Below are 14625 nucleotides of genomic sequence, written 5' to 3' on the forward strand. Positions count from 1 at the left end.
AACAGAAGGTAATTTTTTTTTTTTTTTAATCAGAGTTGTGACATCTTTGAAGTAAACACATTTTAACCTGTTATAAAGCTCAGAGTACTGTGGAGCTCTTGGGATGCTTCCTGTATGTCTCAAACACTTTGATGAATTCCAGAAGGAAGATCTGTTTTCTCAGTAGTAGTAGACTATGAGGGATAATATCTAGAGGTTTGAGAATATTATTGGTGCTGATGGACTTGAAGTGTTTCCTGGTGGGCATACTTGTAGACCTTGCCTGACTGTCCCCATGGCCAGGCAGGGGGGACAGTGTATGTAAGAGTAATATGGAGTTTGTGCCAGTTCAAGCCAGCTTAATCAATGGCTGGATAAATTGCAGTACTCCAACATTCTCTTGCTTCTCACCCTGAATGACATGTCCTCACTTCTGGGAATGAGTGGCATTGAGTCTCTGCTCTTTTCTCTCTCTCTTTCAGGATTACTACAGCATCCCATTTCCCACACCCACCACTCCGCTGACTGGGAGGGATGGTAGCCTGGCCAGCAACCCTTATTCTGGTAGGATTGGGATAGGGAGGTTGTGTTGGCCTTGGTGGCAGAAACCTGATTAGTAGAAGGAAGGGGTCCAGTTCTCACCTTAATTAAGATCTTTGACAGAAGTACAAAATGGATGTGGTAAATCAGGGTTGGTAGATTCAGAATCCTGCTGAAGATGAGCATGTAGCAGCTTGGCTTCTCATCCCACTTTCTGTTGTCTCCCTGTGACTCCGGATGATGTGTTGACTTCTCAGCTATTCTCTAGCTTTTTCCAGGAAGTACTGTGGTTGAACTGACCTTCCTCTACTCATCTCTGCTCCTGTTCCTTACTCATGTGGCAGTCTCATTGCCTTGCTAGGCCAGGGCCTGACCTATTGTTGACCTTATTGCCCTGTCATTTTCCCTGACCTAGCATTGTTTTTCAAGTCCAGCATGGAGTTTTCCCCTTGGAGGGGAAGCAGAGAAGGAAAGGAGGGGGTGGGGTGGGGAAGAGATGAAAGAAAACAGGTGGGCAGGGAAATCATACAGGAGCTTTATTCTGGGAGCTGGTTTCTGCCACAGTATTGCATAGTCATGCAACATTAGTCCTTGACTAGCACTGTGCAGATTGTGTACTGAGCAGTGCTAAATGGAGCCGCAAAGAAATGGAATTCAAAGCATTGGACTTTAAGTCTCTGAAGGCTCTCCTGGAATCATGTGAAACCAGAAGAGGAAATTCTGCATTGGTGTTGGGGGGTGAAAGTGGCAGATACATTTAGCCTCTCGTGTGACAGGTGACCTCACAAAGTTCGGCCGTGGGGATGCCTCCTCCCCGGCCCCGGCCACAACCTTGGCCCAGCCCCAGCAGAACCAGACACAGACTCACCATACCACGCAGCAGACATTCCTGAACCCGGCGCTGCCTCCTGGCTACAGTTACACCAGCCTGCCATACTACACAGGGGTTCCGGGCCTCCCCAGCACCTTCCAGTATGGGCCTGCTGTGTTCCCTGTAAGTACTTGGGCTTGGTCTTTACTTGTGGTGAAGAGTCCTAGCCCTGGACACTATGCTAGCTGCTTTGAAGGCTAGATGACTTTTTTTTTTTTAAGATGACTTTTTAATAATGAATGAAGAGGAACAGTTTCCACCTCTGGCCTCTTTCTGGCCTGGGAGAGGGAGTGGGGCTGGGATTGGGGTAAGGAATTACCCATTCGTAGAATTAGCTAAAAGGGGAATGTACAGCTTTGCTTCCCTCAGACTCTCATTCATTCCCTGAACCCATTTTGCTAAGTAAACTGTGGACAGCATACATCAGAGTGGGTAGCCATCTGAATGCCCAGTCTCTGGAGTAGGACGGGTCGGTTGAATGGTACTTTGCTGCCATTTCACTGTAGTTCTGGCCTATTGCTCTTCAGGTGGCTCCTACCTCTTCCAAGCAGCATGGTGTGAATGTCAGTGTGAATGCATCAGCCACCCCTTTCCAACAGCCAAGTGGATATGGGTCTCATGGATACAACACTGGTAAGCTCACCTTGACCCTGGCTGTCATTGGTGTCTGTGGGATGTCATTAAATGAGTTTCAGGGAGGAAGATCTGGTGCTTGAGAAAACAGGGTTGATGAGGGTGTGCTGCTGCTCCATGTATGATTGTTAATGTCTGCCTGACTTGGGTGTCTGTCTGAGCAGCACCAACAGAGGAGCTTAATACTAGAATGTATATTCACTACTCATGACGGGAATGCCCTGGCTCACGAGTTGGCTGTTAGAATATGTTGGCTGGCCTAAACTTTGGGTGGGAAGCAGAGGGCCCCCAGATTTTACTGAGATGTCAGTGGAGGCAATTGTTAACATTTAAGGTACTGGTAGTACAATAGGGGATATATTCACTGAATAGAAGAGTTAAATGGGTTCTTAGCTAGCATGCTGTGGTAGCTTTGGCTTAAATCTCTTTGTAGTACTGCTTTTCTCATGTGGCCCCTTTTTATCGCCTATCTAGAGGGCCTAAGATGTGGAGAGAAAGGAGTAGGGCATGAATACTCAATAGAGGGAGAGTTGGACCTTTAGGTTCCTTCATTTGTATGGCTGGTCTCTTGCAAAGTCCATTTGCACCTCTGATGGCAGGGAGGGAAATACGGGAATCCTCTGAATGGGTGCTGACCTCAAAGATATTAGCCTATCCCCTGCTCCCGTACCTGACACCTACTGTCCATTTTTGGAGGACAGGGAGTAAGAGTCTTTGAATAAAACAATTCCATCTACTTTTTTCAGTGCCTTGTAGATGTGTATGGGGAGGAGGTGGTTGCCATTGCTTGGGGTTGGAGTTGAGGGTTGTCCTTTAAAATTCTTAGTTATGGTTACATGGTGATTCGGATGGAGCTACATCTGTGTTCTTCACCCTTGTATGGGCTCCAGGTGGTTAAAATTGCCCAAGGTTTTCAATTATTGGGAAACTGAGCTGAGCAAAAGGGCAGTAGGTCTGGGATCTAACAGGTGGAGCTTTGAACTGTGTTGTATGACTTAGAGTGGGTCAAGATTTAAACTAAAGAAATCCTGAGAGACCCCATTGAGATTTAATAATGCCCAGACTCCTTGTGCCTAGGGCCCCCCTCTCACTGAGCAGGTCCACCCTAGTCTTTGGTGGGGAGGATTATAAGCTTTTGTCTTGGAGTGGCCCTATTCCAAGAATATTAGATTTAGGTCTTAGCTGGACCAGGTTCAAGAATTTGAAGAGGTAGATGATTGGTTATAGAAGAAAATGGCATAACTGATTTTGGAAATCCTAGCTTCTTACTTCCCTTAAGATTTCAGAGACCTCCTATAACAGCCCTTTAAGAATCCCCAGTTTCCAACCCCACAGAGGGCTCTTGTCATCCCATTCCTCATCAACCTCTAAATTCATTTATTTTTATGTATTTGATTCCTTTTAGGAAGAAAATATCCACCCCCTTACAAGCATTTCTGGACGGCAGAGAGCTAATTTGGCCCAAGGCTGGGGGCTGTGTTTTGTGTGTGTGTGTAAATTTGCACTGAAGTCTTGTTTCAGAAACCAGACAACTGAGGAGAGCCTGCTGAGCTGTGGCCATGGCCTGCGTGGCTTGGGGAAATGAGTTGGTGGATACCTTCTGGGCTTTTGAACTTGCCCTTCCCCCATTTCCCTCTCCCCCATGTGTCTGACCCTGTCTTACCCATTTCGAATTCAAGCGGTGCAGCACCTCCTCCGAAGCATCAATGCACACACCTGCTGTTGCTTTTGATTTCTGGAAGGCATGTAGTTCCAACTTGTAACAAAATATTTGTAGTCTTCAATAAACTGTGGTATTTCTTTAGCTAACTCTGGCGTTCTTTCCGTGCATGTCTTTCTGGACACTAGGAGCCAATGTTGTGCTGTGGATGAAGGGTGGAGGGTGGCCTTTTCAATCAAACCCCAGCATAGCCAAAGAACTGTTAACTTTTCAGTATGGTGATTTTATTAAGGTGGGGGAGGGGAAGTGGCCTCAGTTCCCAGCCTGTTGATTGGTTAGTCAAGAAAGCTATTTGTAGAAAATGCCCGATTCGCCATACTTATTATAGCTCTTCACTTTTCCATTTAGATCTTCCCCTTGTCTCTGACATAAGCAGAGGAGAAAGGACAAAAAAGTTCGTGTCATGTCATTGTGAAAGGCTGAAGAGATGGTGTTCAGAGCTGTTGTTAGGAAAGTATCTTCCAAGGCTTAATTCCCACATCTGGTTCCCAAGGGCCAAGTGGCTGATTGAGATCAGATAAAGTCATTAGTGACCAGCTAGTTGATGACTCAGGCTGTGGAAACTGTTCTAGCCTGGAACATTGTTCTTAGTTCCTCGATGGCTTTTCAGGGATTGTGGATTATTAGTCGTTTTGCACTTGTGGGTGTAGCTAAGAATGTGTGGGAGAGATTTGGTTAGACATCTCCTTGACTATGGAAATTCTCATCCCCTCTCAATCCAACTGGTACACCATCAGCCCTTCATTCATAGAGTTAACTTGGACAGTGAGAACCCTGTCCTTGGTTAATTGGAAACCCAGGTACTTCACTTTCTTTGTATTTGTTCCCAGCCCTCTGGAGTAATTTTGTACTGTGAGTGTGATCAGCTTTCCCAGGGGCTGCCATGCTGGGAGAGATTGGTTCTTGTTTCTCCTCCTGGCCATCCACATTGTGTTTGTATGATCAGCACTGCTTGGGAGTGGGGGTAACCAGGGGGTGTTGACTGTTGGAAGGAAAGCAAGAAAACTCCGTAGTCTGAGGAGATTGCTAATTACTGGTGAATGATAGGTAGGGAAACCAATGCCCATTATATTCTAGGGTCTCAGGTGCTTACACTGAGGCCATTTAGGGCTACTACACAAAGTATTCTCTTTTTTCCAGCATTTCCAGTTGTTTCAACCAACAGGCCAATTAAGGCCTCTAGACTAGAAGCTGTTTTTTAGCTAATCCACCCTCTGGAAAGGATGAGACCAGGTAGGGGCACATTGGAACTAAATTCCTCCCTACCACCCGGCTTGAGAGTCTGCCATTTCTCCCATTATGTATGGGATGACCAAGTGGTGTCAGCAAGCTGTTTGAGCCTTTGCAGTAAAGATCATTGTCTCTTCTGGTTTCCCTCAAAAATGTTCCATTTATATCCTGTCACACCTTACTCTCAGCCCTTCCACACAAACCTCCTCATTAGCTTAGCTTTTTCCATAAATGAACTCCTGTTCTTAAAGTTATGCCTATTACCAGTGATTTGCCAAATGGGCACCTGGGGCTTGCAAAGGGAAGGGAAAAAACTATTCCGTTAGTTCCTGTATTGTCCCCTTTTTCTTCAGTGCCTTTAAAGTGTAGAGTTGATACTTTGGAGATGGGGAAGTATTTTCTCATGCTTGGTTTCTGTAGTTGTGTTCTTTTCCTAGTTGGTGTTTGCTCCTCCCTAGAACTATCTGGACTTGTGATGTGCGAGGGTTCTCCAGGGTAAGATGCCACTTCTACTGGGAAGATTCTAAAGTGGCTGTCCAAGGTGGGCTTAGCTTTTGAAGGCTGCCTTGGTCTAGAGAGGATTTGGGTTCTGGAGTTTGAAGAGAGATTGCTGTTGAATTGTGGGTGAATGGAGAATTCCTCATTTGTGATTTGGTCAGTTTAGTGCTTCCAAAAAACTCTGAACAAAGTGCTCCTAACAGCAGAGGAGAACGATCCAAAGACATAAACTGAAATGCAAAGTTTTTCTGAGGTTTCATTTTATCTCACTTCCTGAAAACTAACAGATCTTTAGAAAGGATGCTCTAAATTCCTAGTTAAATTTGAGTTACTTTTCCTTCAATATTGGTATACAGTTTCTCAAGTAAGTTGCTGGGTTATTTTACCTGATGGCTTTTTCCTATCCTTAACTTATTGCCCCATACCCTAGGAGGTACAGTATGTGTATTTCAGTTTAAGGAGTACAAATCAAAATGGAGAATTGTACTATTGCGGTTTCCTTAGAATTGTAGTTGGTGGTAGGGAGGTTTTCAACAGGAAACATATGCAAGTTGCTGGAGTATGGATTAGAGCTTTTAACTCATGGAAAAGCTGAAGTTGTAAACTAGAATGACAGTTGGATTTTTGTGTTCCACCTAGGCTGTAGGAGAGAGCCTACCCCTATCTACCTTCCTTACCCCTCTCCATGCTTTGGCTTAAACTGAGCAAATGGAAATTAGCCTTTGCGCCAGCTCTTTAAATCATAAGTCTGTAGCGTAGAATTGCCAAGACTCTGGGGAAGCTGGACTAAGTAAACTGAGAATGAAAGTGCTCTTGGGGGTTGAATAGGAGTGCTCCTCTCATACTTACCTTATGCTGTGGAGGCATGGATTTTGAACCCGTTCAGGAGCAGCACTGCAGAACTGAGTGGAGTTGGGGTCAGTTGATTTGAAATGGACGTTAAAAGTTTAATACAATCCTGTTGGGCTTTGGCACAGAGAAGTGTTTTGAAAACCATATGCTAGTGAGGTTTGGCTATATTCCTTAGTCCTCCCCAATACAACACACCTCCCTCTCACATAAATACTCAGTACACATCTGGAAAGGGCAGGAGAACCTAGGGAGCTTTTGTGTCGTGAACTCTTATCCCTCAGGACTGACATGAAGCTGGAAAAACAGACCAAAATTCCCTTGCAGTGCTATAGCTAGAAGGGCTACACACATCATCTCCCAGGGATGGGGCCAGGCAGCTAGCTGAGCTAATCCTCCTGTCTGTTTCCTCCTCCCCCAGGTGTATCAGTCACCTCCAGTAACACAGGCGTGCCAGATATCTCGGGTTCTGTGTACTCCAAAACCCAGGTAGGTGCCTGGCTCTGGATAGAAGTGGAAAAAGAGATGACATAGAGGAGGTGGAGTTGGAATGATAGAAGTACAGTGAACATGGGAATTCCCTGGCTTTCCAGTGGTTAGGACTTGGCGCTCTCATTGCCATGGCCCGGGTTCAGTCCCTGGTCGTGGAACTAAGATCCCGCAAGCTGAGTGGCGCGGCCAAAGGGGGAAAAAAATACAGTGAACAAGAACAACCCTAAGAGAGGTGTCAGGAAATCCATTCTACTAGAAAATGAGTGTCTCTAAACCTCAGTTTCTTGAAGAAGTTTAAATTTAGCCCTCTGGGAAAAAGCAAGAAAAATGTTACAGGAAGCTGCAGTGTGGTAAATTGTTGTGATATGTCATGTGATTTACTGTGCAACTGTCCTGGCCCTTTACATACCCACTCCCAACCTTTTCATAAGTTTCCGAGAGAACACATATGGAATGAAGGGAAACTAGTTCTTTCCATTCTTTTTGTAAGTATATCTATAAATAGTAGGAGAGGACACAACCCAGTAGCTAAAGTGAGGCATCTGAATTATCCACAGATTTGTATTGTGTTGCTCCCCCCAACACACACCATAAATAAGTAAAAGCTTGATGTAAAGTATTAGGAGTTATGGTGGAGTCTTTCATGGCCAAGACCATTAACACTCAAGAAACCTCAGTGTGTATTCATTTCTTTTGAAATATCCAAGGAGTTCTAATTTTTACCCAACTCCAGGGGTATCGCTATTTGTGCTAAGAGTAGTTAGCAGATTTCACTGTGTTCATGAATGATGTTAGAATTTATGAAGTGCTGTCACATCTATTCTCTCATTTGGTCCTTACAACTGAGAGGTTAATAGCATCCCTGATTCATGTTAAGAGAAAATGAGGCTGAGAGATTAATTTTCTCAGGTTCACACAGCTGTTAAAGGGTAGAGCTGAGGCTAAGACCTGAATGTCTGACTTCAGGTGCAGCATTCATTCTCTGACACCATGCTGCTTTCTGAGGGTGGGGGATCTTGGGTTCAGAAATTCTGAGGATTAGTTTGCTGATCCCTTTTACTCTCTCTCCTCCCATTCTCCTGGATAGCAGTCCTTTGAGAAACAAGGTTTTCATTCCGGTACTCCTGCTGCCTCCTTCAACTTGCCTTCAGCCCTAGGAAGTGGGGGGCCCATCAATCCGGCCACAGCTGCTGCCTACCCACCTGCCCCCTTTATGCACATTCTGACCCCCCATCAGCAACCGCACTCCCAGATCCTTCACCATCACCTGCAGCAGGATGGCCAGGTAATAGCCCTTCCCCCTCTTTCCTTTCCCTTCCTTTTCCTTCCTATACCCTAAAACTACCTCCCCTTTCCTTTTCTTACCCTTCCTCACCACCACCTTCACCCAGTCCTCCCCAGCGCCAGCCATGGGCACACAGCACATACAGACACAAGCGCACACAACACGAGTGGCCGGCAAAGGAGATGTCAGAGAAGAGGCCAGATTGAAACCTTTTTTGCCCAGTTCCTTTGGTGCCTTTCTCCTCCACCTCTTCCCATAGCACAGTTGTCCTCATCCTATCAGACCTGGGTCACACCTCCCCTCTTACCTCTCCCAGCCTTCCCCCTTCCCTGACATTATAGCTTTCCCTTCTAATGGTGGAGTTCTATTGTCAAAGTTTGTCCCTTTATTTTCCATATATCCTGGTTCTGCCTCAGCTACCATATTTGCAGATGATTCTCTGTTGCCAGCGCCAGCAGGAGGAGCAGGTAATGAAACTGAATGATGATATGCTTGAACCCACTCCTTTTCAGTCCCCATTTCACCTCCACAGTCTCAGGGAACTTGAAGAGAAAAGATTGCACGGTCACAAATCGGGATACACAAACACAAACACCTTGCTGAGCTCTCTGGCCTCCCGTTCCTCTTGTCCTCCTCTCCTCAGTGTCTTTTTCTTTCTACCCTTCCCCGACTCTTGAAACACTTGGTTACTGGAATGGAAAGGATTCTTGGGGCAGCATCTGGAGCCTGGGGCCTCAGACTGTCTCTCTTACCTTTCCTGAAATGGGCTCGCAGATGTGATGTGTGGTAGGGGTGGGGAGCCCTGGGGTGGTGCAGGTGACCTCTCCCCCTTCCTCATAGGTGGTTGCGGAGCTAGAATAAGGGCTGCCTTGCTCTCAAAGACAGATGTCCAAATTGAGGCATTCATGGGGATCAGTGAAAGTGAAATCACCTTGTGATCACTCATCTCCAAGAGGCTATAATTCTCTCTAGAGAGTAGCCTTTCCTTGGATCAGGGGATGGTGGGTTTGGGGGGTGAGGAGAAGGTGAAATTGAAAATTAGTAGAACTGATGCACTATCTTGTCTCTCAAAGTATCCCACCCTCTTTTCATCTTTCCCTTATTTAAAGTTTTAAAGTGTTTTTTTACTTGTCAGAGGTGCTCTAACTGCTGTATAAAACAAATTTCCTATGGTTAAGAAGTAAGCTTCAGAGTAGTTCTAAGCAAGGGGAATGGGAGAGTAAAACAATTTCCAGATTTCCACCTGAAGATGTCATAAATTTGTCCCACTAACTAGACATCTTTTTCCTCCCCATTCACCCTCCCATTCCCCTGCAGACGGGCAGCGGGCAACGTAGCCAGACCAGCTCCATCCCGCAGAAGCCCCAGACCAACAAGTCTGCCTACAACAGCTACAGCTGGGGGGCCAACTGAGGCCCTGACTCTCTTCTCCCGGTCCCATCTTCTGAGAGGGCTTCTCAGCCTGGCAACTATGGAAACAGCATCAAAGAGAGAAAGGAATGTGGGGGGGTTCCACTGCCCCCACCCCCAGCGGCCCATCCCATGCCTCAGCTTCATGTCTGTCCCATTCCCATACCATCCCCACCCACTCTGTTGTATGTATTATAGGATTTGTATTTTCTCCTTTTTTTTCTTCCTTTCCTCTCCTCCTCCCCCCTTGCATTCAAGATTATGAAACTTTGCTGTGGGCCCTGCCCTCCCTTCTCCTCCTCCTGTTCACCCTGGTGGTGTGTGGGTGAGGTAGGGAGGGGGGACCCCCAAATATATATCAGCCCAACAGCCCTAAGTCTCCTCCTTTATTATTAGGAAACAAAACAACAACAACAAAAAAATGGCGTCATGAATATGAACAGCATTGTCAGATGAATTAGTTGAAGTGTTTTTTTTTTTTTTGTACTGTGTCCTCAAATTTAATGGATTAATGTGTCTTGTATATATAAAAAGAAAACCTCTACCTTCAGCCTCTGCCCATTCTTGCTCCGTCTAGGATATCCTCAGTCTCGTCGATGACCAGCTTGATGAATAAGTATTACTGTACCAACTGGGCCTTCTCTAGCAGGCCCCGAAGGCAGTGGAATAAAATGAAATCTTCGCCCTTTAAGAACTCCTCTGACCTTAATGTGCTAGTATCTTGCCCTTGAGGGCATTCCGTTACCCCCTCCCCTAAGAATTACACAGCGTGGTGCCTGGAAAGAATCACTGCAAATCTTCATTTCCTCCAGATCTACAGCAGATTTTAGGCAGTGAAGGGATAGCAGATATTGGGTGGAAAGGGAAAGGGTTAAGCAGGAGTTGAAAGAAATGGCTTTGTAGAATCAAAGTGTAATTTAGATGGATCCAGGCAAATGAACTGGAAAGAAATGAGGGCAACATGCACTGTTGGCTAGCAAAACTGAAGCAGTAGTTCTTACTTCTTGAGTGCTTTCACTTCAAGTAGCTAATATCCAACCCCTTGAAAAGGAGTCTAGAGCAAGGCCAGGGTTGGGATGGAGGTGGGGGTACAGGGAGGGGGAGGCTTTTAAAGTCAGTGACCCGAAAAAGAGGATACTTACAGCCCCAGATTCTCTCCCAAGACACTTCAATAGATTTCCCTTGCTCTCTTACAAAGTCTTTATCCTGGTGGTTGCAGACCCTGCCTGAAAGAATTAGGAGACTCCCGTATAGTTATGACAAAATCCGTAATAGCTGGAGAGATGGAGTTAAATCCATGCGTTCCTCTGTTTTTATCTTTTACTCAACTCTGGGGAAGTCACTACTAGAAGAAGCTTAATGCAACATTTTGTCCATCCCTCTAATTAATATTAGACTTTATTTGTATCAGTCAAGAAACAAACTGGACGGAGGAAAGGGGCGAGGTGGGTTTAGAAGGAAGACTGGTCGTCCATGGGTTGGTGAGCCGGCGGTGAGGGTGGGTCTCGGTCCGGTTCATTTGTGCGGGTGGGCTGCCCTCTGGCGGCTGCCTCCGGTGCCATCCAGTGTCAAACCCTCGAAACACCCTGTTGGAGCGGGTTGATCGGCAGGAAGGAGAATTGCCTTAGGAGGCAGGTGATCGTTGTAAAATGAAAATTCAGTACGCCCGCTCCCTTCACAGGAAACGGTAAAAGAGAAAGCCTTTGGAACGTGATAGGCCCGTCCGCCCTGCCCCTCCCCCCCACCCAGTCCGGCTTACGGTCGTTTTACGACAGTGTCCGATCGCAGGCTTGCTTTCCGGTAGCGTGGTCTGACGCTTCGCTCAATTTCCGTCAGCGTAGCTCTGGCTACCCCCAGCTGTGGGGTTCGAAAGTTCGAGTCCCACTGCGGGAATGAGCCTCTTTGACCTCTTTCGGGGCTTTTTCGGCTTTTCTGGACCTCGGAGGTGAGAGCGGGTCCGGGCCAGAGAAGGTGGGGCGGGATCCTCTGAGGTGAGCTTGACCCTTGACACCCTATTTTTGGAAAAACATCCCTTTCCCTACTCTTTCAATTCCTGCGGAGAGAACGGAAGTCAACATTGAGCGCTCACCCTGCGACAGTAACCAGGGCAGTCGTTAAGAGGAGAGAAAACAGCCGCGTAAACCAGTCTGGGGTGATGCAACAGGGGCGCGGGTGGGGAAGACAATAGGGCTTTGGGGAAGAGAACAGTGAGCAAGTGAGCAGGACCTTGGGAGAGAAGGGAGGGGCTGGGGAACAGTGAAGAAAAGCCGAGCGGAAGCGTTTGGGGGAGCCTCGAGGTGAGGGCTGACTTTGATAAAAACAAAATAAACCCGATGGCCAGTCCTCTTAACCCTCAATTCAGCTTCCTAGATCGCAACTCTTGTCTCACTTTGTCACCCATTAGCTGATTTTATGGTTTAAGTAGTGCTGAAATCTTGGTGGCCGATCTGCCTCCACCCCTAGCCACAGAGATCCCTTTTTTGGAGGGATGACTCGCGATGAAGATGAAGATGATGAGGAAGAAGAAGGAGCCACGTGGGGCCGTGGGAGCTCGAGATTTGAGGGTCCCCAGCCCCCCGAGGAATTTGGCTTCGGCTTCAGCTTCAGCCCAGGAGGAGGGATGCGTTTCCACGATAACTTCGGCTTTGATGACCTAGTACGGGATTTCAATAACATCTTCAGCGAGATGGGGGCCTGGACCTTGCCTTCCCGCCCTCCTGGTGTGTGGATGCCCCGGGGGAGAACCTGTGGTTTCTGCTGGGTCGGTGGGTGAAAAAAGGAACCTGCAGAGAGTAGTTGGGGGTTGGGAAGTGTGAGAAAACTGATGATTTCAAGGAGATTTAAAAGAGTCCAAGTCCCCAGCATCCACCTGCCACCTTTCTGCAGAACTTCCAGGTCCTGAGTCAGAGACACCTGGTGAGAGACGGCAGGAAGGACAGACGCTTCGGGACTCAATGCTTAAGTATCCAGATAGTCACCAGCCTAGGATCTTTCGTGGGGCCTTGGAGAGTGACGCAAGAACTGAATCCTCCAAACCAGCACCAGGCTGGGGCTCCCAGAGACCTTTTCATAGGGTGAGTACATCTGGGCCTGAAGTGGGAGCCTGTGGAGAAAACTGACTGCAAAGACTGGAAACCTTGTTGGAATCTTAACAGTCTTGGGTTGGAGTCCTAGGCCCTCCACTTGGTGTATTTATATGTTTTCTGTATTAAGCTTCTTGTAGGATTTTCTTTGGGGGGAAATGTGAGTTCTGCTTTTTGTTTAAAAAAATTGGTCTAAATGATTCTTGGACAAAGCAGATTTCTTGAAGGAGGACAGAAAAGTATCAGTTGAGGAATGCTTTTTGGTAGAGGGATACATAAAACAGGTAGGAAGGTGGAAGGTATAAGTAAATAAAGCTATCCTGGCTGGGATTATTTCTGCTGAGGAAAAGTAGTTTTGGAACTTGGAAATAGTTTGGGTTCTGTGACCCCCTCAAATTTGATTGAAAGGTGTCATTTGACCTACTTTGGCTTCTTCTGCAGTTTGATGATACGTGGCCTGTGACCCCCCATTCTAGAGCCAGAGAGGACAATGGTGAGTTTGGAGGGAAAGGACATTTACCAGCCCTTTGTTCTCCCTCCCTGAAATTTCTTCCGGCTACACTTGTTCCCTTCTTTCCCTTGGACTCCTTCTTTCCTCTTTCCTCTCTCTGCCCTTCTAGATCTTGATACCCAGGTTTCCGAGGAGGGCCTTGGCCCAGTTCTGCAGCCCCAGCCCAAATCCTATTTCAAGAGCATCTCTGTGACTAAGATCACTAAGCCAGATGGGGTGAGTTGGGAGAGACGGGTAAAGGGAACTATGGTCAGAGAATGTTCTGGAAAGGGAGACCTATGTAAAGAAATCAGTTAACTCACCTTTAGTGATGTTAGGGATATGGTGGGGGCTTCTCCTTGTAGACAGTAGAGGAGCGCCGGACTGTGGTGGACAGTGAGGGCCGGAAAGAGACCACAGTAACCCATCAAGAAGCAGGTGGCTCTCCTAGAGATGGTAAGTAAAGAGTATGAATCAAAGGGATCCATTTCTTAATTCCTCGGGAAAGGGAAACCCTTAATCCTCCTACCCTTTAACATTATTATTCTCCTTTGCCCCTGTCTAGTCTCTTTCATTTAGCCTCTGTGTATCACTTTCTTCCTTAGGTCCAGAATCACCAACACCTCCATCCCTGGATGATGCCTTTTCCGTCCTGGATTTGTTCCTAGGACGTTGGTTCCGGTCCCGGTAGCCTTGTTAACCCTCAGAGGCCTTTAGGTTCTTTTCGCCTCCCACCCTTTGCTCACCAGCAATGGGCTTAGTTCTCCTCCTGCCACGTCAGCACCTTGGGTGTGTGGAACAGTGAATTGGGGGTATGTCAGTATGTCACTCACCCAGACTGACCAATAAAACCTTTATTTATGCTAATTCCTTAGTCTTGGCTTTGTCATGGCTGTTCCACTTTCTCACACTATCCAGGGCTTCCCAAATTAACTTGGCCCACAAAAAATTATTTCTTAATTTTTTGCTTTACTTTCCAAAACCTGATTTTGATAAGTAAGGGTCAGGTATCTCTAGAAGATGATTTTCCTTATGAAGAGATAAGATAACTAGTGATAATTCCAGGGAAATTTCTACATGGGGATGCATTAGATTAAAAAAAAGGAAGTATGTGTATAAGTGTAGAGGAAAAACTGCTTCCCTAGGTGTGGGAGCACTATGATTGGGTAGTTCATGAGATAATTTGATGAAGTACATGGGCAAATATGTTTTCCTTTACTGGCTATGTTTTTATTTTTATTTTTTTGTATATATTAGGGAAAATATAACTAGCAAAACATTATTGGTCTCTTCAACGAGTGGTACTGGGAAAGCTGGACAGCCACATGTAAAACAAGTAGATTAGAACATTCCCTCATACCAGATAGAAAAACTCAAGATGTAAATGTAGGGACTTCCCTGGTGGTGCAGTGGTTAAGAATCCGCCTGCCAGTGCAGGGGACATGGGTTCGGTCCCTGGTCCGGGAAGGTCCCACATGCCGTGGAGCAACTAAGCCCGTGCGCCACAACTACTGAGCCTGTGCTCTAGAGTCCGTGAGTGAGCCA

The 14625-nt window shown here is 46.5% G+C and overlaps 2 protein-coding genes and 1 non-coding gene across 24 annotated transcripts in view; all 3 read left to right on the forward strand.

The window, feature by feature from the left end:
• Nucleotides 1-10200, forward strand: part of UBAP2L (ubiquitin associated protein 2 like) — a 40384-nt gene extending 30184 nt beyond the window's left edge. For 3 of the 21 annotated variants that reach the window (XM_060030514.1, XM_060030543.1, XM_060030577.1), the window contains 6 exons: nucleotides 462-543; nucleotides 1296-1513; nucleotides 1918-2023; nucleotides 6742-6809; nucleotides 7900-8097; nucleotides 9415-9765. In XM_060030514.1, the coding sequence (XP_059886497.1) occupies nucleotides 462-543; nucleotides 1296-1513; nucleotides 1918-2023; nucleotides 6742-6809; nucleotides 7900-8097; nucleotides 9415-9510 (768 nt within the window). In that variant the 3' untranslated portion in view covers nucleotides 9511-9765. Of the gene's footprint in view, nucleotides 1-461; nucleotides 544-1295; nucleotides 1514-1917; nucleotides 2024-3428; nucleotides 3828-6741; nucleotides 6810-7899; nucleotides 8098-8513; nucleotides 8565-9414; nucleotides 9766-10084 lie in introns of those variants that run through there. The other 18 variants (XM_060030620.1, XM_060030628.1, XM_060030630.1 and 15 more) reach the window with 12 other exon arrangements.
• LOC132416530 (small nucleolar RNA SNORA58) lies at nucleotides 242-377 on the forward strand. Its single transcript, XR_009517629.1, has one exon. It is a non-coding gene; the product is annotated as a small nucleolar RNA SNORA58 (small nucleolar RNA).
• A 1117-nt stretch (nucleotides 10201-11317) lies between the features above and the next one.
• Nucleotides 11318-13964, forward strand: HAX1 (HCLS1 associated protein X-1). Of its 2 annotated transcripts, none has more exons than XM_060007865.1 (7): nucleotides 11318-11452; nucleotides 11971-12227; nucleotides 12394-12581; nucleotides 13032-13083; nucleotides 13211-13317; nucleotides 13446-13536; nucleotides 13686-13964. In XM_060007865.1, the coding sequence occupies exons 1-7, from the start codon at nucleotides 11400-11402 to the stop codon at nucleotides 13769-13771; spliced, it is 834 nt and encodes a 277-aa protein (XP_059863848.1). In that variant the 5' UTR covers nucleotides 11318-11399; the 3' UTR covers nucleotides 13772-13964. The 2 variants fall into 2 exon arrangements, with proteins under 2 accessions (XP_059863848.1, XP_059863858.1); XM_060007875.1 differs by having other exon boundaries at nucleotides 11360-11498.
• The last annotated feature ends 661 nt before the right edge of the window (nucleotides 13965-14625 follow it).

The sequence above is a fragment of the Delphinus delphis genome, chromosome 1 (genome assembly GCF_949987515.2).
Source record: "Delphinus delphis chromosome 1, mDelDel1.2, whole genome shotgun sequence".
In the NCBI taxonomy this organism is placed as follows: domain Eukaryota; kingdom Metazoa; phylum Chordata; class Mammalia; order Artiodactyla; family Delphinidae; genus Delphinus; species Delphinus delphis.